The sequence below is a fragment of the Hermetia illucens genome, chromosome 5, assembly GCF_905115235.1.
Source record: "Hermetia illucens chromosome 5, iHerIll2.2.curated.20191125, whole genome shotgun sequence".
Classification (NCBI taxonomy): domain Eukaryota; kingdom Metazoa; phylum Arthropoda; class Insecta; order Diptera; family Stratiomyidae; genus Hermetia; species Hermetia illucens.
Genome location: NC_051853.1, coordinates 42,732,363 through 42,755,887, shown reverse-complemented (window position 1 = coordinate 42,755,887; position 23,525 = coordinate 42,732,363). Strand labels below are relative to the sequence as shown.

At 42.6% G+C, this 23,525-nt stretch overlaps 1 protein-coding gene across 1 annotated transcript in view; it reads right to left on the bottom strand.

Moving 5' to 3' along the window:
- Window positions 1–23,525, bottom strand: part of LOC119657275 (J domain-containing protein) — a 111,883-nt gene that overhangs the window by 24,184 nt on the left and 64,174 nt on the right. Inside the window, exon 2 of the mRNA XM_038064114.1 lies at window positions 12,295–12,396. Within this exon, the coding sequence (XP_037920042.1) occupies window positions 12,295–12,396 (102 nt within the window). The remainder of the gene's footprint in view (window positions 1–12,294; window positions 12,397–23,525) is intronic.

Genomic DNA, 23,525 nt, shown 5'->3' with positions numbered 1-23,525 from the left:
AATGGAGGCGTTCGTGGACATTGAAGCGGCTTTCGACTGTGCGCCCTTCCAAAAACTCTGTGTTACCGCCAGAGAGCATGGTGTTGACGAAACTCTAATAAAGTGAATCTACGCTATGGGAACCCAGAGATTGTTTTGTGCTGAAGTGGGTGTGGATCGCTACTTAACAACGGAAGCGACGAAAGGCTGCCTTCAAGGAGGTGTGCTATCACCACTTTTGTGGAATATATTGATCGACCCACTACTATGCGAACTGAAAAGTCTAACATACTCGCTCAAGCTTGTGCAGATGACCTGAATGTGCCCATTGTTGGTCGGGATTTCCGAACGGTGTGTAGAAATACATTACGCGCCATTGATTTGAGTGACAGTTGGTGCCTCTGGCATGGACTTTCAGTAAATTCAAATGAAACCATAATGGCATTATTTACAAAACGGAGAAAACTGAATTGTCTTTGGCTTCCAGAAATGAAGGGTACAACCCTTCAACTCTCTGAAGAACTGAAATATCTGGGAGTTATTCAAGACAAGAAGCTTCCTTGGAACAAACATATAGAAGTAAAGATGAATCGAGCTCGCGCAGCTTATGGACTATGTAGGCGGACCTTTGCCTCCACATGAGGGCTTAGGCCTCAGATAGTAATGTAGATATATGTTGCTATCATTAGGCTTATGTTCGCTTATGGATCCGTAGTGTGGTGGGTTAACGTTAAACGAAAGAGAGTCTGCGTATCACCGGTGTCATGAGCACGAGATACAGTGCAGCTCTGAATGCATTACTCAATTTGCAGCCCTTGCATTTGTTTATTCAGGACACTGCAATGAGAGCAGTTCACAGATCGAATCGAACTATGGGAAAACAATGGACATGGGGGCACAGAGCATTGGAAGAATTATTCTGATATCTGAATCCAGTTTACGCAATGCCTTTTGTTTTCGGATCCCCATACATTTGTTTGGTAGAAGATATGAAGTTATCTTGAAACGAACAGAAAACTAGGACGTACCAAAAAAATTGCGTGTCAGGATGTACTGATGTCTTCTACACCGATGGGTTAAGAACAGAGTTCTGGCGCAGGAGTCCGCCTCTCGATAAATACAAGAAGTGGGCTTTTCTCTTCGGACAATATGCAACGATCTTTCAAGCAATCTGGATGATTGACGAACGGTCGAAGGGCAGGCGCATCGCAATCTTCAGCGATAGTCGAGCTGCATCGAGTTAGCAGTCCTTTGATTGCTTCAAAAATCGTTCAGGAATGTAGAAATCGATTGAACTCGGTTTATAGATTGAATACAATGAAACTACCCTGGGTACCCGGTCATTTTGATGTAGAGGGAAATGAAATTTCGGATGCTTTAGCAAAATCAGCTTCAACTTTCACCCAATCCCGGCCCTGAAGCAGAAATTGGGGTGTCAGTAGCATTGACTAATGCTGCTATCAAAGACTAGGAACTAGCTTCTCATAATGATAGGGGGCTGAGCCTTAATGCTGCTAAACAAACCAAACTTTTCTTGTCAGAACCTAACAAACATACTGGAAAGTTTATCCTGCCAAAAAGCAGGGAGACTTGCAGAAGCATTGGGGGCATTCATAATAATTCACTAGCTGAACATATATTCAGAATAAGAATTCTCCAAGATGATACGTGTCCATCCTGTAATGAGGAAGCGAAATCCACGGAACATTTTCTATGTGAGAGCCCCGCCTATGGACGCATCAGACATCAGATTTTTGATGCTGATCTGCTGCAACTGCAACCCGGTAGCATCATATCCACAAACGGAAGTCCTGCGATACATAAACGAACCGACGGGGGAAGGTCTACGTGCTCAGAGACTTTGCCTCTTCCCAACCTCAAACACACACACCCGCTGCGCTGGTGGAATTGCCTCGTTGCTAAATGAAGAAAAGGAGGAGACGGCTCCACACTTTAGAAATCCATCTCGCGAGACGCGCCATTAGGAGACCCCCTTAGAATCACAAAACCCTACGACCGTCGTAAGTGGCAAACTATCTGAATAGATAATGGGTTCGGGAAAAAGAAATGTCGTATTTTGTCAATAGATGGCGACACTTCAAGATATCTTGCGTTGTCGGGTCATACTATACGGCGATTTAAAGACGACAATCGGTGCTACAAGTCTTTCTTTGACAGTGTTGTGATCGTACGTTTCAGTCTCAAGTTATAGCGCGTCAAAGATGGAGTCCACCAAGCAAGAAATTCGTCATATTTCACATTTTTACTACCTGAGAGGTAAAAATCCAACGAAAGCGGCCGAAAAAATTTGTGAAGTTTATGGGCCCGATATTGTAACGATTCGAATAGCATAGCGTTGGTTCAATTGATTTCGTTCTGATGTACTGGATGTCGAAGATACACCCAGTACTGGTAGTCCAATTGTCGTAGAAACCGATAAAATCGTTGAAATCATGCAAGTAGACCGGCATGTGAGCATTTGCTCGATTAACCAAGAACTGGGTAAGGACCATAAAACCGTTTGGAACCATTTGCAGATTCCAAAAAAAGCTGGATGTTTGGGTGCCACACGAGTTGACACAAAAAAAATCTCTTGGACCGAATCAACGCCTGCGATGCACTGCTGAAACCGAACGAATTCGACCCATTTTTGTAGCGGATGGTGACTGGTGATGAAAAGTGGATCACGTAGGACAACCTCAAGCGAAAAAGATCGTGGTCGAAGCGAGGCGAGCCAGCCCAGATCATCGCCAAGGCCGTATTGATGGCCAGGAAGGTTTTGCTGTGTGTTTGGTGGGATTGGAAAGGAATCATCCACTATAAGCTGCTCAACTATGGCCAGACCCTTAATTCGGTCCCCTACTATGAGTAACTCGACCGTTTGAAGCAGGCGATTGACCAGAAGCGGTCAATAAGGATGGTGTTGTGTTCCATCAGAACAACGCTCGGCCTCACACACCTTTGATGCCCCGCCAGAAGCTACGGGTGCTCGGATGAGATGTCCCATCGCACCCACCGTATAGTCCGGACCTGACACCAAGTGATTACCATCTCTTCCGGTCCATGCAGAACGCTCTTGGTGGTACTAAGTGGGCCTCAAAAGAGGATTGCGAAAACTGGTTGTCTGAGTTTTTTGCAAATAAGGACGGGGGGAGAGGGTTTATAAGGGGAGGGGGGGAGTAATGAAATTGCCTCCTAAATGGCAACAAGTTTGGTTGCTTCAAGCTATGGCTCTCCCATTTCCCCATCCCAATATAATCTAAGATACAAGTACAGACCGCTTTGTTTTTGAAAATTAGCATTTCTTGGTGGCTGCTATTTACGACAATATTCATTTTCCCTGTACTCAGTATTTATTCTCATTTTGAAATTGTTCGTTTACTTCCAGGCAAACGAGGATATTCAATGATTAAAATTATTTCAGAAATGTTGTTTCGTTTTAATGTATCATCTTCGAATTATACTCGAATTCATTTTGCAGACATTCATTATGCATTCCACGATATTTTTTGCAGAGGAAGGAACCCACCTCTGATACTCTATTTAATAGGTTTTTCATGTAATTCCTAGAATATTTCTGGTCTTATCGTCTTTGAATCCGGCCAGAGTGATTTCAGGAATCAGAAACATTTCTCATTTCCCATACACTTCCCACTTAAGAAATTCAACCCAATTATGTGAAATATGAAAACGTCTTACATGTATTAGATCCGCGCGTGTTCCAGAACGAGTTCTGGTACGAAGTGGTCTTTCATCTAAGGATACAATAAATAGCACATCATCTTGCCATTCTTACCTTTTAAATCCGCCGTACCAATTGTTTGCGGCTCCTCCAGTAAAAAGCCATAAGAGTAATGGAAAAGTGAAGCGATAAGGATTCGTGGGCATTCTCGAAATTTTCCAACCCAAGTGGTATTAGAAAAAGGATACAATGCATTACGTATTGTGAATATTGGAACGGTACATTTTAATCGCGACCTTTTGATATTGTACTAAACAATTCATTTGGGTGCAATATAAAGGACGAAAAAGGGTAAATGACTGTTTCTCGATACAATGAACGTTCCTAGAATATTGAAGCCACTCTCTGGAAGCTCGGTCCTGATTCAAAAGCTGGAAGTAGTGAAATGAATTGATTTTTGACAGGATTATGTCTAGGTTGTGAACATTGAGAAAAGGATTGTGCAAAAAGGGTCATATTAGGACGAAAAGGCAAAAAATTGGATATTGATTTCATTAAATAAATGAAGGCTTAACGAAAGGAGATTTTCTTTTCAAAAGGTATTTTTGTATAGACCGGAAAGAATCTCTAATTTCTCCTACGAGAAAATATGTGAACAACTGCACGTAGCCCATAACCCGTAGTGGAGTTATACCCTGAATAGAAATTTCAGTGGATTTCAAGTAGCGTATCCTTGAGCATCATTCAACTGCTCCATTCAATTAGACAAAAGCTCTTTCTAATTGACATGATGTCACGCCAATTCCATCGATTGAGAGTAGAATTGAGCACTTCATTCCATCGATAAATTTCCCCTAACATATCAAACGATGTCCCTGGGCAAATCACCAAAATTTAGGACCAATAACTGTGTTATTGTCAGTTTAATTTCTGTTACTTCTGTTGATCTACTTTTCTAATCCGGCATTGTTTCAGTCACCGTCATTCGCGACCTTTGCCATGTCCTTACTGTTTATTATCTTTATACTTATTTCTTGTGCTTCTCGTCTACTAATTTAATTAAAAATAAGGGCAAACAATAAACCACTCGCGATACTCCCTTGTTCGCCTTTTTTGCCGCAAACGAACCAGTTTTAATTAAGTTAAATTAAGCTCGCAATGGGGACAGAGACGAAACGAGAACGAACTGCCAGGCAAATATAATTTTTATCCTAAGGGATTGTTCCCCCACCACTCTGCCCCGAATTCTTCAACCGTTTCATCTCTGTCAGAGTATTTTACGTTATTTTGCGTAATTTAAGAAGAAATTGAGTAAAACTTGTTCAAATTACACGTTGGGTGCCTGCAAACCCTTTGCTTACCTTGGCTTATGAGGACCCAAGTTAAAGGGTATGTCAAATACTATGTAAGTCAAGTTATGAAATGGACCATGATTATTTTTTCTCCCGTCAACCTTTGGAAGATTGATATAAAATTTCCTTCAAAAGAAGTTGGAAAGGACCAATTCTGAATACCCGGGATATCGAATTTAATCTTTTCAGTTCAAGACACAGAATGGCGATTTAAGCCCTACCAATGTTCATATCGATTATTATACTTAAAAAAGTGATTAAACTTTCGGTCGCGGGGAAGTTCGTGATTGGAGTTTCAATGGACTTTCCCGTCTACGCTCTTATTTAGAGCTTCCATTTGCCCTTTTATATCTAATTGCTGTCAATATGCCTAATTTTTATTTTTCGTTCCCGAAAGAAGATACTTTCGACGATACTACCGTTGGGCTTAAAAGAATTCCAGGTCTTTGCTTTCTGACGGTGGAATCTTTATACGTGACTTATATTCATGTAATCTCGTTTGTGTCCGCATAGCTCAGTGATAAGAGCACAAGGCGTTCGTACGGAAGGTCGCCGTTGAAATCTCACTGATGGCAGTGGAATTTGTATTGTGATTTGACGTCGGATACCAGTCGACCTGAGTCAAATCAAGGTAATAATCTCGGGCGAGCGCAGTGCTGACCACATTGCCTCCTACAGTGTACTGTAGTGTACCGTTACGGTCTTGAATGAAGTGCTCTTACACACTTCAAGGTCCTGATCCAGTATGGATTGTTACGCCAACGATTATTATTTCCGAGTTGTCACAATCTTGGCAGATGTCGGATTTTACCTAATACTAGCACTAAGTGCCAAGCATTTAAACTCGGACGATCCTATCTACCCCAAAAAATTAAGGGGCGCTGGTCGTAGTGGCCGGTGGTAAGTCAATGGGAGAATCCGTCGAGAACTCGCCGCAGCATCAAGCACATATGCAGAATTGTATATTTCTCCATGGTTTGAACCAAACTATGCGGAAGTCCCAGGACATCAAGGGAAGCCGTGAGGGATTTAGGTACAATACCTGTAGCGGACAATATTATGGAACTACAAGCACCGGCTCGAGATGCCAATTTCTTTGATTTCCCGAGCCAGTGGCTCATAGTTCACCTTCTTCTCCACGTATTTCCGTTCGACGTTGCTATTATGGAGGATAGCAACATCAATAATAGCGACCCGTCTTGTCAACTAACGATACGTCAGGCTTGCTGTGTGGAATGTCCGATCAGTTAGAACTTGCCGGTCCCAATACATGCTGTAAGCAGAACTATCAAGTACTGCTTGTGGTTCACATCGGTAAACCGGACATCAGCCGATGGTTTTATGCAAGGTTTTGATGGATCACCTTACGCACAACTTTATCCCTGGTGATGTATTGCACTGGTGCCATAGCCGTGCAGCCAGAAATGAGATGATCCAAAATCTCTAACGCCAAACCACCATTCTGCACTGGTCGTTCTCCACCCACTCCTTCAAGATGAGTTTTTTATTACCTCGTGTGGCAACCACGCCGCCGTTCTGAAAGGCACAAATGAAACCCTCCGTTTCAACAAAGAGCTCTGCAGCACACAGCCATCTGCTCGACAAATGCAAATCAGCAAATGGCTGCCAAAGACAGTTCACGTGTTTACCGTGAATTGCCTTCGATTTCCATGAATAGATCCGCTCTTGCTCCGACTTCACCCAACTCAGAGGATTGAAAGACCAATCCTTCAAGTTAAGTGGAGTCAGCCCACAGTCTGCCTTACAGGCAGCCGCTTGCAGGGGACTCGCCTGCTCTTTGCAGTAAAAATAAGTCCACAGCGAGTCGGCTTGCCGATGATGTTGTGCCGTCACGCCAACCACAACCCTAACTCCGATGTCACGAGGCAGGTTCATCCGTTCACCGACAGAGTTTGGGTGATGCATTCGGAATTCGGACATAGTTGTCCGTATCCGCCGCTGGACGTTTGCCAGATTGATCTTCGTCCGCGGAAATATTCCGAATGCAAAAGCCACTGAACGGATAGGGAATATATTCAATGCGCTTACTTTATTCTTCTCCGAGAAATGCGATTTCAGTACCGGGAAAAGTTCGGCTTTGCCTCGATACACGTAAAGTAAACAGTGTAACCGTGAAGGACGCTCATCCGTTACCTCTCATCGAAGGGATTTTTAGTCGTCTCTCGAAGGCTAGATTCATCACGAGTCTAATCTGAAAGTTGCATTCTTGAAAATTCAACTGAATGAGAAGTCCAAGGAGAATACTGCCTACACAATTCCAGGGCGAGCACTCAATCAGTCCGTGACCATATCGTTTCGGCGATGCAATGCATCTCAAACCATGCAACGACTGATAGATAAAGTCATCCATACTAGCTTGTGCTATCAAGTATTTGTACACTTAGATGACTTGCTGCTGAGTACAGAGATCTTCGACCAGTACTTGCTGCTCTTGAGCGAAGTGACTCTCTGTATGAGATGCGCTATCTGAAATTGAACATCCAGAAGAGTAAATTTGTTATGAAGAAGGTTGGATACTTGGGACGACAAGGCGCGCGCAATCAACAACTTTCCGCCGGCGGAAAACGTCAAACAAACGTGGAATATACGGATGCTATCAGCGGTTTGTCCCAAATTACGTTTCGCTAACTGCGCCGTTGACAGACATGCTTCAGAAGAAGCGCCAGTTTTGGTGGGCTGAGGAAGCCATCTCGCCCTTCGACGCTCTGAAAACGAGTCTCTCTTTTACTCCGGTCTTGCACAGCCCCGACTTCTTAAAACATTGTGACGTAAGCCAACATGGCATAGGTGCGGTGGTGATGCAGAAGGCAGAGGAAGGAGATGAAGTTCCGATAGCGTGTACGTTAAAGAAGCTTAGTCAGTCTCAACGAAATTACACCGTCACTGAGCAGGAATGTCTGGTAGCGGTGGAGGCAGTGCGCAAATTCGGGGCATATATTTAGGGTACAACATTCGAAGTGGTTACTGACCACGCTTCGCTTAAACGGCTGATGAATCAGTCAAGCCTTCAGACTGTCCAGATGGACATTGAAGCTTTAAGGATTTTCGTTCATCATTAAACACAGGAAGGGATCACAACATCTGGTTCCAGATTCTATATTTCGCATGTATTCACCAGCGGAGGTGGATTCTTTGGAGAGATATGGGAATGACGCAGATTTGGATTTAAATTTCCCACATTTTCGGTCTGCGGAATATTTGCGACTGACCGAGCGTGTTAGGGAGATTTCCAACAAACTCCCTCATTTGCAGTTATGCGATGGATTGGTTTACAAGTGAACTAATAATGCTACAGGAGGTGAACTGCAAGAACAACAGGCTTGGAAACTTTGGATTCCGGAGGAGCTGACAACTGAGGTGATCACCCGTGCCCATGATCATTTTTTGAGTGTACATAGGGGAATCCGCAAAACCTTAGGTAGGCTGTGGTTGTGGTTTTATTGGCCTAAAATGATTTCCCAGGTCGAGGACTATATCCGCAATTGTAAAATTTGCCAGACGTCAAAAGCGTCCAACCAAACGCTCCGGCCTCTAATGGGAAAAGTACTCATCTCCGATCGGATGTTTCAACGCTTGTATATCGATTTTACCGGCCCATACTCCAGATCTCGCGCCGGAAATATAGTCGTTCTCGATTCTCTCTCGAAGTTTTCATTTGTGGAGCCGATTAAACGGTTTACCGCGAACGTGCTCACTTGTACACTAACAAGTATTTGGAGAAGAAAATCTTTCATGAGCTTGGAATCCCTAAGTCGATCACGTCTGATAATGGAGTACAGTTCAAATCCGTGGCTTGCAACGATGTTTTCAACCAGTATGCCATTCAGCACAATTTACAATGCTTTATACTTCCCGCAGGTAAATGCTTCGGAGAAAGGAAATCGTTCACTCTTGGCTGCTATACGCGCTTATATTGGTTCTTATCAAAAATTTTGAGATAACAAGCTGTCATCCATCAACTGTGCCTTGCGTTCAGCAAAACACCTCTCGATAGGGACTTCCCCCTATCACATGGTTTTTGGGGAGAGCATGGTCACACATGGGAGTACCTATGTCCTTTTCCGATGACTGAACGCCTTGCATGATCCGACCTTGGCGGCCTGTTCTCAGTATAAACTTACTATTCTGAGAGCAGAGGTGCAGAGGTTCCTAGCAAGAGTGACACAGGAAAGGGAACTTGCGATCCCGAGTTCGTGAATTTCAGGTTGGAGATATCTTGTATAAGCGACTCTTCAACTTAGCCGTGCAGCAAAGCAAAGATCATCGGTAGAGTCGGAAGAGTTCAATACGAGTTGGAGTACATGGAGGGTCGTAATCTGGGCGACCACAAGGCCTAACTCACTGTCTGGATCTTTGGCTGCCTTTCCTCGTGGGTCACGCAGATACTCAGCCGCTTACCAGCAGTAATTGTCTCACTGATCTTCAGCTGCCTATCCTCGAGCGGGTCTCGGAAACCCGCAGCTTCGCGACGGAAGCGGAATCTCATTCGCCTTTTTCTGACTTATTTTGCTTAAATAATGCATTCCATAATGTGCAATTACTTTAATTTTCGCCTCAGATTGCACATTATTGAATACGGAATTCGAGCGAATTGATCTTGACAGAAGGGAATGATTTGCCGCATCCGTAGGCTGCAACATGAACTCTCGGAGTTCAATCGAATTCAAGGCAAGTGTAGCGGCATAGGGATAACAAGCTGTCAACCATGAATTCTGTACATCGGTCGACGAAACTGGTCTCAATAGGGACATCCTCCAAGATAATGGCCGGTGGGTGTCAAGAAAGGAAGGGAACCTCAGAGGCCGAGGCAAAAGATAGAAGGATTGAGGCTGTGATCCGTCGTGGATCTTCCTCCTCGATCGAGGCACTCCGATGTCATTACAATGGCATACCAAAAACTCACTCTCACCAATTCGAAATTTGAGTTACTTTTCGGATGACATTCTCCAGATCAAATACCTGAGTAAAATTCAAACGGTTCATTATAGGAGGGGCCAACAACAGAACGTAAGCAACCCACAAGGTTATTTCAAGGCTCTACTCTTTGCATAGCTGCTGAGTCTCGAAACAATGACAACTTTGTACTAGCTCAATCAGTTGGTGTAGACAATTCTTTCACAGTAAGTTACCTTCGTAACAACGAACTCCTTTTCAAACATTTTAGTTCGTTACCCTCCTCCCTTTTCTACTACAGACACAGAAGATCTCTTGTTGTTTTATTTACCTTTTGGACTCTACTTTTAAAACTGACAATAAACCCCAAGGTTTGGGTTGTAATACTGCATCCCTGTATGCCTGAAGACACAGACAGTCATATATAGGAGCAAATTTGATATAATTTCATTACAGCAAAAACAAATCATGTTGCGGCCATTTATATTCCAGTCCTTTTTATGTTCGAACTGCTAAATATAGTCCGTTCTCCACATAATAAACGTTTAATCCTGTTCTTGTGTATCTCATCTCATTTTCCCAGAATGCTTGTGTAAAATAATTTCATTAAGTTTTTTCTTTCTCAATCAGAACTAGTGAATCTTTTCTTGTTAAAAATTCTGCTTAGCCAGATGTATTGTTTCCTAAAATAGAAAGTCCTTACGGTTGTTAAATGCGATGCTCCCTCTCTTCACTGTTTAATATATTCCTTGGTTCAACCGTATACGTTCCCTATGTTTTGACTGCAAACCCACACAAAAAGTTGGTTTCTCCTCCGTCCAAAGTATCCTTGCGAATAATTTGCATTACAAAAGAGAAAAGGAAACAACTTTGTGCTGAAGTGAAGCAGACAAGAGAGCAGGGAAAACTTTTTTTTCATCTAACTTGCAAAAAATGTGGTGAAAATGATTTTAGATAAACGAAGCAGAGGTGGAATCTCCGCAACTTCTACCGTGTTCCGTCGAAAGCAAGGGGACCAAAATGTCAATATAAGTGAGTGTCAGGCGATGATGATGACACGAGAAACGATAATCGATTTCAGATTGTTCGATGAAACAAAAAACACAGCTCACCTTCAATCAAGATCCTTATTTTGTCACTGTCCCTGAACACACTCTTCACTTCCACGGAGAGAAAGAACATTTGGTCTGACAAAATCAGAACAAAGTGAATTTTTGGTTAAGCTAAGCGGAAAAAGGGAAATTATGGCTGAAGGGATGCCGGCACCGAGTGAAGCGTTTGTGCTTTTGGATCCTTTTTTGAAGAACCCTCCTTTCCTTCGTCTCCAGGATAATTCACATTCGGAAGTGAGTGTTTATTGTGTAGTCTGTGCGTGTGACTGTTGCGAAAGGCGGAAGGTAGGACCAGGTGGGTGGATGTATGTAGGTCGAGGATGTATTATATATGTCATTGATGAAGTTGTGCCTGATGTGATGCTTATGAAATTCTGAAAGAAAAGTCAAGGAAACATGTTTGCAGCCCATTCCACAAGGAAAATTGGATGGAAAAGTGACAAAGACAATTATAATGAGAGATTAATTGGACACTTGGGGAAACGTTAATTGTTTGAGGGATGAACTGATGCGTGTGTTGATATGTTTAAGGTCAAGGAGGTTGGGTTCAGTTTGAGTTGTGGAAAAGTACACCTTCACGGATGAAATGACTTGAATTATTGGATGAGCATTAGCACCGAAATTAGGTAATAGTGGAAAGCGGTGTACCCCTATTAATCTTGGTAATTCAGGGCACTTACCCCAATATCAAGCCACCTCGTTTTATCACGTGTGTCCACATGTCGTTATACATAATAAAATCCTCAATAAAATTTATTGCTATCGCAGGTGGTCTAATAAATCACCACAGACCACTTCGATTGATAGGAATGCTTTGAAACAGAATTCACTAGGACATTAATATTATATTGACCATTTCCTTGCACCCTTTCAAGCAAATTGTGTGGTATTCATGAATAGATTGGTAGTACCTATCGCATAATGTGGTTCCACACAGCCAACTACTGAATCGATAACAACTAATTAAATGCAGGCTCTGATTCTAGGATAATGAAAATGCGTTCCACCTTGATTATCCTCTGCATCATGAATGTGGCACGCCATTCATTTGGAAACCAATAAACCATATTCGTACTGAATTACTAATAGAAACCGCTCTGTAGCTAATTTATTAGGTTTGAGAGCTGAATTGACTCCGATGTCCTGCACACGAATTGAAATATTCATTACTAATTTGATGACCAATGGACCGTGCAACTATTAACAGGACCACGTATTCTGTGGTTTTATTATCTACTGTGTGTATCATGACTACCTTTAATTTCTGGAACTTGGCTTCAGCTTCCTTGTCGCCGCTGTTTTTATCAGGATGGTGCTGCAGAGCCAAGACCTTATACTCGGCCTGGATTTGCTCAATCTGGAAAATAATATAACAAAACAAAAATTAATTCTTGTTTAACATTTTTAGATTTGAGTATAGAATTTATGCAAAACTAATTCCGACAAAACTTTTTATTATTTTATTTAAATTATTTTGAGATACTTAAAAAAATATATATATATGGCCGTTGTGCCCACTTTCTTCTTTTAAAACTCAAAGCCAACTAGGCTAAAAAATTAACAACTCGGAAAACCGGAGCCGGGCGCTTCAGATATTTTATTTATTTATTTATTTTATTTATTTTATAAAAAACATACTCCCAACCCTAGCAGGTAATGTATACGCATATATTATATTAAAATATCCACTTTTTTCAAAGTTTAGAATTTACAGTGAAACGGAACGAACTTTGACGTATAATAACTTTGTTAGTAATAGTGCGATCTCCACCAAACTTTGTAGGATCACGCTCTATATCATAGCCTCTATTGGCAAAGGATCGACTTAAGGGAGGGAGGGGCTGTGCAGTCATTTACTAAAATATTATAGTAATATACTATGTATTATTAAATTTATTTGGAAAGATATCACTATATAGGCACCATAAAGTGGCAAAGAAATTGCCCCGCACTCCCCCCATGTGAATTGTCAGTTACTGTCAAGTACTAATCCAGACCTTTCATTTGATACCCCACATGACTATATTTGGTGAAAAAAAATTATACACCATCTTATATCTTTTCCATGTATGGGGACCCTCCCCCTTAAATTCCACATTAACAATGTAATTCATTGTATGTGTGAGCGTTTACAGTTCCCCCCTCACCACCAAATTTGGCGTCAATAGGTGTAACCGTTTCCGAGAAAAATGCATGTGACAAACAGACAGACAGATGTATAAACAGACAGATTCGAAATCAATCAACTTACTAAAATAAATTGATTCCGGAAGACAGTGTAAACTGAGTAGTCAGCAGGTTTGACGAGGAAACTTTCAAAGAGATCCGGCCGCAAAACACAACGCTAGAAGGAAACGCAAATAATAAGCCTTCTCAGATTAGCTAAAAGTCACGAAGAGCATGCAATATGTCCATGCCAAGGAGTACTGGTTCCCAGAAACGAGCACCGAACTTCTGGTGGAACTCTGAAATCGAGGAATGTCGCAAGGTCTGCCTCAAAGCCAAAAGACGCAGTCAACGAAACAGAAACCCTCCCAATGGTAAGCACAGAAGAAGTCTTCGAAGCTGAAAAAAAATGCATAAAAAAAGGCTCCTGCCTTGGATAGTATCCTCAACAAAACTCTTAAGACAGCAGTGAATATGGTGCCAAATATGTTTGCCGAAGTATTCACCGCCAAGGAAGGGCCATTACCGACAGAGTGGAAAACATAGAGGCCGATTCTCATACTCTTTCCCGACAAACCGATGAGTGAATCTTCATCATACAGACCGAACGTATTATCTGTGATAGAATGCTTCCAACAGCCGAAAAGGGAGGCGGGCTCTTTGTGAATCAGTTTGGTTTTCGAAAGGGGAGGTCTACGACGGATGCAGTTAGCCTGGTTGCTAACAGAGCTATGACCGCACTTCACGAGAACAAATGCTGTGCAGTGATCACTCCCGATGTGAAGAACGCCTTCAATTCCCCGAGATGGAGCAAAATTTATGAGTCCCTAATCAAATTAGGCGGGTCAAGGTACCTGCTGGGTATCCGCGCTGACTTCTGTGCCGCGAATCAGACGAAGGAATCAAATTATATCAAACGACATGTGGAGTTCCACAAGGGTCCGTCCTGGGACCACTCTTGTGAATTATTATGTATAACGGAGTACTGACGCTAGACCTTTCTATTGATGTGGCCTCCATTGGTTCGCAGACAACATTGATGTGACGTTTGTTGTACGCCTCATAGAAGTCGAACTTTATGCTAATGAAGCAGTCTATGCCATTAAGTCCTGGCTAGAGAACAAAAACCATTCATTCCAAGCCTGCGATCAAATACTTAGGCATAATGATGGGGAGGCTAAACTTCAAATCATGTGGAGTATGCAGCAACCAAGGCATATGCCATTGGAGCACTGGTTGCGACAATGCTGCCACATATATGTACCCCAACACCAAGTCGTCAACTCATTATTTCGAGGGTGGTCAGTTCGATTCTACTGTATGCAGCCCCTGTATAGGAAGATGCAGTGAAAAATACAAGAAATAAGATTAAGATTGGAGTTGCATATCGCATAAGTGCACTCCGAACATGCTGGGCTTATAGAACAATATCCGATGAAGCAGCCTGCGTGATAGCAGGAATGATCCCCATTAAGATTCTGGCGAAAGAAAGAAAACGACTTTACTATCGAGCACATCCCACCGGAGACTCTCCTGCCCGTCGGTGGCAGTTCGTACGAAGTGAAGCTATCACGGAATGGTAGGAGAAGTTGGACGCATCAAAAAAAGGCCGCAGGACCCACAGAATCATATGGGAAATGGATCGAGCGACCCCACGGCGACTTAGGTTTCGACATTACCCTGTTCTTGAGCGCACACTGAGTTTGTCGAGCATATCTCTATTGGTTTGGGCATGATGATTCGCCATATTGCCCAAAGTGCCCAAATATTGAAACGGACGCCTTGTCCGAGATTCGCAGTCCATAGGGCTGCATTAGAAGCTAAAACCGGGCAGTACTTTAAACCCGAAAATCAAATGGAACGTATATTTAAATCGAGGAAATATGAACCGAAAGGTGCTGCCAGCCACCCATAAGAAGTTTCGCGGGAAAGTGGAAGGACAAGGAGAAGGTTTTAGTGGGTAAGAGTCCCACATAACCGTCCGGCAGGGCAGCGGTAGCTTTTGAAGCTTCCCACCTTCCATTGACAAAAAAAAAGACATGCAGATAGACAGACAGTAAGCCGATTTGAATAAGGTTTTGCTTTACAGAAAACCTTAAAAATTTAAAAATAACAGACCTGCAGTCGAAGCTAAGCATCCAACTGAAAACAAAGCGTTTCCCCGAAAAACGCGTGTCGTGTATACTCAGCCGTAGAGGTTAACCGACGGACGTCAAAACGGATGCGGTGCTCACTCTTCCTTCTAGTAGCATCTGCCTTATGAAAAGAAGGTCTGTCTTCCCAACACTCGAGGACCATATAGGAGCCACTGTATGGTGGCTGTAGCGGCCCCCGGCTGGTATCAGTCCTCACCAAAATGTAAGTGCGGACTTCGGAGCCTCTAAGGATGTTGGAAGGTGGAAGCGGCTTCAATTTGTCAACGGACTCTCTTTTCAGGCGCAACAATCCAGTGTCTTCGAAACCCTCTCTCTTGTCGAGGGCCATCCCGTCAAGGAGTTGTAGGTTCTCAGGCTAACAGGGCTGGCAGAAAACTCTTAACAGGCAGCTATACGAAAACCTATCAAAATGAAAAGCATAACCAGAACGGACCGTCAAGTGTCACAAAAACGACTTTTACCGTCCAATGCCAACGTTCCAGCATCCCATTGGAGGATGGTATGTAGTTCTCCGAAAATATTTAAAATCGAGAAGCTTTCCGAGCTCCAAAAACGGAGCAGATTCGTACTCCCTCGCCTGGTCCGTTATTATTACGGCTAGAACACCAAAGCGGAGAATCCGTAAAGGATCCACAATGTCGAGATGTATGATGTGGAAATGTTTTTTGACCTAAGAAATAAATCTACCTCCTTTTTGGCATGCCTAGTGAAACTATACTTCTGGCACTGGAGACCGTTGTTGTCCCGTTGAAGTCCACTTTTCTTTTTTGTTTGAGAGGTGGCTCCTCCGAAACCCTGTTCTGTTTTCGAACCATCTGTGTAAAAGACATCAGTATATCCTGACACGCATTCTTGTTATTCGTCCCGGTCTTCTCTTTGTTTCAAGATAACTTCATATCATCTGCCAAGCAGATGTAGAGGACATTGCGGAAACTGGATTTAATTCTCACAGCCACTTTACCAATGCTCTATGTTGGAACATCAATCCTACATACCATATACCCTACTTAAGCAGTTGGTGAAGCTCCTTCCGTGAAAAAGCAAGCTTTTAGGGTGGTAAAGGCCGGATCTTAGAAAAGATTGGAGAGCCAATAGCGTTGATGTGGTGCTCAACATTATGCTTAACTGGGTAACTAATATCAGCTGCTGTGGAAATAATTTGTTGGATGTGATGAGTGGAAGGACCGAGACTTCCGCGCACGTAGCTAGTAGAAAATTGTGCCTGCTAAGGGAGTCGTACACAGTCAGTTGACGTATTGCTGCACTTCGGGCAGATATCGCCGTGCATGGGCAGATACATTTTGCGACTCTGTCTGCAAATCTGTGATGGTATCACAACACACCAGAGTACGATGCGGATCGCGGCGCGCAACTATTCAGCCACCTATTCCGTGAGGTGGATGTCGAGCGTAGTCTAGTCCGCCCTCTCACAGCCATAGCATTCAACGACACTGTCGGAGTGACATACTGACAAGCGCCGAGTTACGTGACACACACTTGTCGAGAAAAAACATTGATGAACTCGGCAACCAGACGGAATCGTAAGTAGTCTCACCAGAGAGGACAGACAGGGGGAACAAACAGGTGACGAGGGGAAAACTACGTGGATCTACTACCAAGGTCGAAGCAAGAAGAATTATGGGGGGCAAGCTGCATCTAAAAAGGCGAAAAATTAACAACAGCAACATAAGTTGAATAGCAACGACAGTGACTCCACGTAGGTCAACTACGATGACAACATCGACGCCAAAGAAAAAGACAATTGCAACCGGAAGTAAAAGGAAAAGTAACTGGCCCGGTTGTCAAGAGAATGGAGTAATGCAAGAATGATCTAAAGTTATGTTATCAGACTTGAGATGACCAACTTTTTGTCGGAATCGACATTCACCAATGTGGTGAGGAAAATGTATTATAGAACGCAAGCTGTTTATATAGCACTTGTTACGCGAAAGGCAGGTTTATTCTGACACTCCCTTGCAGAACCTTGCTTCCAACATTGCTTCTAATGTTGTACTCAGTGAGCCAATGCTACTTTGGCGAATTCTGTGATGACGGATGACATTTCTGTCAACCACCAAAAGACTGCCAAAGTTGTTATTACTAATCCTTGTGAAATCTCTGTACTTCCCTCTCCACTTTCGAAATCTGTTCTCCAAACTTGGCTCCCCAAAATTCGGTGGACTAGGTTCCTACTAGTTGAAAGAAATAAGACTGCAGAAACTACTCCTCTTAACTTAAACTTACTGCAGCTACATCATGAAATCAAACTGCTTAATATTCAGAATCGGTTTCACTCTGCACAGGCCAGTTGGAGGAGCGTGAAACTCCCTTTCAAGGCTCCTGTTAGTGGTGATAAACTGGTCCGGGATGGTCGTTTGACCTTCTCCCTGGGCTTCAGAGCCTTTATTCCTTTCAGATGTGCCTACAGATATGGGTTGACCAGAAACATCTCCCTCCGTTATCGCATGCAGACGATAAATGATAAATGGTGAATTTTCGGCAAAAAATGTTAATGCTGAGAGACTTACTTGTAGAAGTCGTGAGTCGGGTGGTGATAGAGTGCCTTCGACAACTGTGAGGGTAAAATTCCTGTGAAACGACTCACCTGATCATATATTTTTCGCATACACGAAAATGGAGGTCCCCTACTTCGTCACAGTGTTTTAAACGGGATAGACTGAGCCACGTCAACAAATTTTGCAAGGCCCGTATCTCTATAAGTCTTGATTGTTCTCCAGAAAATCGTTCAGCGACCTGTGAGGTGGGAAGGAACTTTAGGGATAGGAGATGAATGGGTAGAATATATCAAAAATGTCGAAATCGCTTCGATTAGAAACATAACTGTTACAGGAGCTTCTCGTGAGTGAAACAATTATTATAGCCCGCTGCAAGGTTTGGATAGCTATGATAGCTCTTTCCCCTCTCATGCCAGTAAAGGGATCTCCAGTGCCAAAGGTACCACTCTGGACTCTAATAGAAAGAAAGGGTCAGCCAAGTTTAGTAATATTGTAAAGAAGAGAAGTCCGGGCTTGACGCAACAGAAAGTCCCAGCAACAACACTTTCCAATGTTTTCAAACCGACGCCCTGTCTATGAGAATTCTTTGTACGTTGTAGTAACGAAGTACCAGAGAGAAATTAGCACATTATTGCAAATGCTCAATGGAACTGTTATAAGGTCAAATGATCAGGAACTTAAGAGTAAGCTCTATGACATTGTGAAGACACTTAATCAAACTGACTTGGAAAGTGATCACCTAATTTCCCTTCGTAGCATTAGTGAACATAACAACAGTATAATATTCAAAGCCTAAGGGCAAAAAAATCAAATACAGAATATTATGCTAATGGAAGCAGCTTCAGGTATTCTTGCCCTGCAAGAGACTTATGCTATTAACCATTCTCCCCTCTCAAAGTTTATTTCGGGTTTTAACCTGTAGCAAAGTTTAGGGATGACAGCTGTGGCGTTATTTTCGCATTCCGCAAGTCCAAGTCATCTATGTTTCAGATTATGATATTGCCATAGCTGAAACACTCCACCTCACTGTCAGTCTACCTCCCTTCCAATATCTCTAACCAGGAGTTAAACACGGCCTTTGGTAGGCTCCTTACTTTTGTCGGAAATAAAACAATGTACTCGTCACTGAGAATCTTAACGCTGGATCCAAAAATCTGGGCACCTCAGTAATAATAAAGGGATGGGATTTTAGGCTGCTGTCCTCAACTCCTCATTTAATTTTCTTAATAATGGGGTGCCCACTTTCTTCAACCCATCGTCTAGGCCTAATCTACTGGGCTCGCTTCTAGACATAGTTCTTGCTCATTCTGCTAGTCATTGTTGGAAGTGGAATCCAATTATGGATAAAACATCTAATGGTTACCACACTCCCGTTTGCATCTCGATGCAGGTGCTAAATATTTAGTCTAAATTCAAGATTGATTCAAATAGGTTAAATGCACAGATCAGCAAATTATCGCTTCAAATAGATATTTTTACTCTTACTAGCACTTTGAAAAGGGAAATTGCTGATGCAACTAGACCTTGCACTAACCACATGGGCCAACCGAAGACGTGGTGGGCCCCGGAGCTTAAATTGTACTTTAAAAGGAAACAAATTACGTATAGGCGATTCAGGAGTAGATTAGGACCGCAAATTTTCCCCTATTTAAGGGAGCCAAACGTCTGCGGAGGATTGTTGTTGCTGACGTGAAGCGTAAGCATTGTGCCTGAAATTTGGTGTGACTGACTAACAAGATATGTCGATCCATAAAGAGTTTTGGTGGTTACCTTAGTGACAAGTCCTCATGTTGGGATCCTAAGAACAATCTTGAATCTTGAATCTTGAATATCTTGATTTTGTGGCTGGATATCCTTAGGTATCCCACTGTTTCTCAACCCTTCTCTCTAAAAGAGCTGACTGCTACTTTGACTAGGCACAAACACGCCTCCGCCCCTGGTATGCATAATATCACTTAACAACATGTATGCTGGTTGACGCTAGAAACATTTTCTCCGAGGCTTAACCTCATCTGGTGCAAGCTGAGTTCTTCTGAGGACAGGTCTACTATTCGGGTGGTATCCATCCCAAAAACACTTAAGGACCCAGAACTTTTGACCAGATACCGTCCTATTGCTGTCATTAATGTGTTTGCCAAACTGCTTAATTCTATAATCAAGGTTCGTATCAACAATTTCATTGATGAATACAAAGTGCTGCCTGCTAACTGTTATGCCTATTCAGCAGGCAACTCTAAGTCTGCTTGCATCAATGATATCATTTTTTTTACATTTCGATAGCAAAAGGTAAAGGTCAGCAGTTGGCTGTGGTGCGTGGGTAGTATCAGGTCCCAGGGGAAAAAAGGAGCAACAACAACAACGTTGTGCGATATCAGGTAAATAATTCGGACGTCTGGTAGTCTATTATCCGTTTCATTTCCGCAAGATTTCGGAAGATATTCGCTCATGTTAGGAATACCCCAAGCTGTACATTTGAAAATCACACATTATCCTTCGTTAGGCAAAATCCTTCTTTAACGAACACTTCGCAACACCCTGACAAGGAATTGATGCCGTCTTCTCACATTACGTGTAAAAAATTGATTGCTTCAGCTCAAGCATCCTCAATGTAGGTTGCACCACACATTATTGCGTGCAACATTTAGTGCTTTCTGTGTACGAAGAGCTTGACCTAGTTTGTGAAAATTGAAACTTTGCTCTAACGCTTCCCGTAATTATGCCTTATGTCCTTATAGCTATCGTTTCGGCTGTTTCCATTCAATAACAGTGGCATGCCATGCATGTGCACATACATGCGGGTCCTGCAGGCGGACCACAGCCTTTGGCAAGCACTTATGCATTCTACAAATCTTCGCCTGCATATTGCACTGAAATTTGAAAATGCCACATGCATACCAAGTACTACATACAAGCGGCGGTTTCACGCAAAATTTTTCCATTTAGTCCTCAAAAGGATTGCAATTCGGAGAAGTGAAATATTTAATTAAAGTTGGATGAAATTGTAATATTTCGAACGGATAAGGTCAAGTGGTGGCTAGGATATGGCGGAAAGGGTACTGTTTGTGAGTAATTGAGGCAGTTTCGCGGAATGTCCTGTTTGAAATGGGTTTCAAACATGCATGTACGGCAATTTACATATACAGCTTATTGAGTGAATATCAACATCAATCATTTTTGAGAAAATACTGCAAGGTTTCCAGTTCATCTCGATTGAATTCAATTTGAAATACACGAGTGGGCATCCTAGATTTATTTGAGCCATCGAGAAAATTTATGAAGTATTGAAGAGCAAATCGTGCTGTCATCTTAAGACTGCATGAAAGTATTCTGCCGAAGAGCTCGACGAAATCTTAAAATCTAAGAATACTGACACCATAAACATAAAAAGTTAAATAGTCATCCCCAAACAATCCTAGATTAATAATAAAATTCAGCGAACAAAATGAGATCCTTTGGAAGGATACCATTGTCAAGCGTCTAATCTTTCTTATTGTTTTCCCCTAGTTGTGCTCCATTTTCATTATCATCATAATTAATATTGTGCAAATAACTAACCTACAGCAGCGAGACAACTATAAAGACTAATATAAACATCAATGACAACTGGAATTGGAGTCCGAGGCAACGATGTCAAGAAGCTCAATTAACTCAGCCATCGCGCCTTTGTGGGAATTATACCTGAGGTGAAATGAAATCGATTCGATTTTAAAAGACATGATACAAAGTGGTCAGCCTTGGGAGAGAGAAAAAATGAGTTAAAGTTAAACGACAATAATAGAAGAGAATCCCATCGTAGTTAGTGATAAAGGATTGACGCTTCTACTATCGATATATAAAACGGTTGAAAACAGTTACTAAAATAAGGATTGATAAACAGAATCGAGTAACAAAATATGTAAGTGGTATACCCGATTATGACACTACTAGACAAAACCTATTCGAATTACCTAGGCAGACCCCCAAGCTTTGCCTAAAAACTGTGATGCAGCACAACATTTTAAATCATTTTCGACTGAGAACTGGCGGCCCGGTCAGATTAAGGTCGCATAATTCAGCAAGCCCCCCCCTTAACCGCTGAAAACCCTTTTCGGATGGCCAAGGGTGTTGGTTATTTTTTTTTTTTGGAGCAAGTGGACCTGGCGGAGGAAAAACTAAAGCAACAGCCTGCAAAAGGTGTCATCGGGACCGCAAACCGCGGTGGAACAGTATAGACCGAAAGCTGCGTGGCCAGTGAGGAACTAGAAACTAGAACTAGAGAGAATGCCTGAGACACTTTGAGTTTCAAGTAAAGCCCTTACCTTGACGACCGGGTCAGCCTGGGTAGACATTCTTCCCGGATTACTTGTGCCCCAAGACATGCAGTCAAACCTTATAAAATAAAAAGCATAAGGATTGGGTAAATACAAAGCGATTGCCGGGGAATACAACAACAAACGCCTAGGAATCCAACAGAGGACGAAATTTAGCGCAATCAATCACAGAATGAGATCGAACAACAAAACAAGAGCACAGTGTTCAAGGGCTCGGACGCCAAGCAACCTTTGCAAGCAGCAAAGCAAGTTCCAGCTGACGAAGCACTCACTGCGAAACCTTTCAGCGATGTGGCTAGGAATCACTTGCGGGTGTCGCTATGGTAGCTAATTTCCCTAGCGGCAAACTGGCACAGAAATTTGAACCAGCGTTGGGGCCAAGCTGTTGGAGATGGTCATTGATCATCTGCCGGATAATAATGGGGAACAGGAGGATCCTCTGCCTTGATTCCTCCTATGTGGGACTTTCTCGGTTCGTATGAGACTTAAACAAACAACACCTTAAGATTGACTCCAACGGCTCCCAGGAGCGCATTAGCCCGTATCAGGTTGCCAAAGGTCCGCATGGGTGAAGACAAGCTCGTCTAATTCCACCTTTTTCCAAACCCCAGAACCTCCATGCCTGGCTGGGTAGTATTCAAGGAAGAGGAATCCCAAGTGAGCAGCCAACCTTTCCTGTTTCACATAAATGCAGTACCAGGAGGCACTGGAAAGACGAACTTCAAAGTTGAAAAACCGGACGGCGACCTGAATGCAATCGACGCCGCCAAGGAGTTGCTGGTGGATATTAAAGTCTGCACGCCTGCCACCAGAAAAACTACAGCATCCATCGTTCATCATCGCAGAAAAGAAGGCCATCCTGTTGCTTGGCTGCGACGGTAATAAGGCACCGAACAACCGTGGGTACAAATTAATTCGGTCCGGTTTTAAGAGATGGCTCTAGTGGCCATTAATGTTTGTAATATAATGTATTGGCAGCTCGTTGCAATTATGCAGAGAGAGTAGATATCCGTCAATAATATACAGTGGATATTGCTTTAAGTTTTATGCAAAATACCGGGTTTTTTATGTGAAGAACGTCGAATTTTTTGGTAACTAGCCAGCATTTACTTTTCTACTTCAATTGGAAAAAAAGTGCAGCTGAAATTTATAGAATTGTGGTGCAGCGGGGTTAACAACATTCGAAATTTATTTCGAATTTTATTTCGAATGTTGTTAATACGATTGACAGTTGCCACCACCGGTGTTCTCTGTGGCAGAGTAGGCCTAGATTTGGTCACAAAAAAAATTATGGAAGTTAGGAAATTAATATTGACATTTTGACATTCAAAGAAGAGA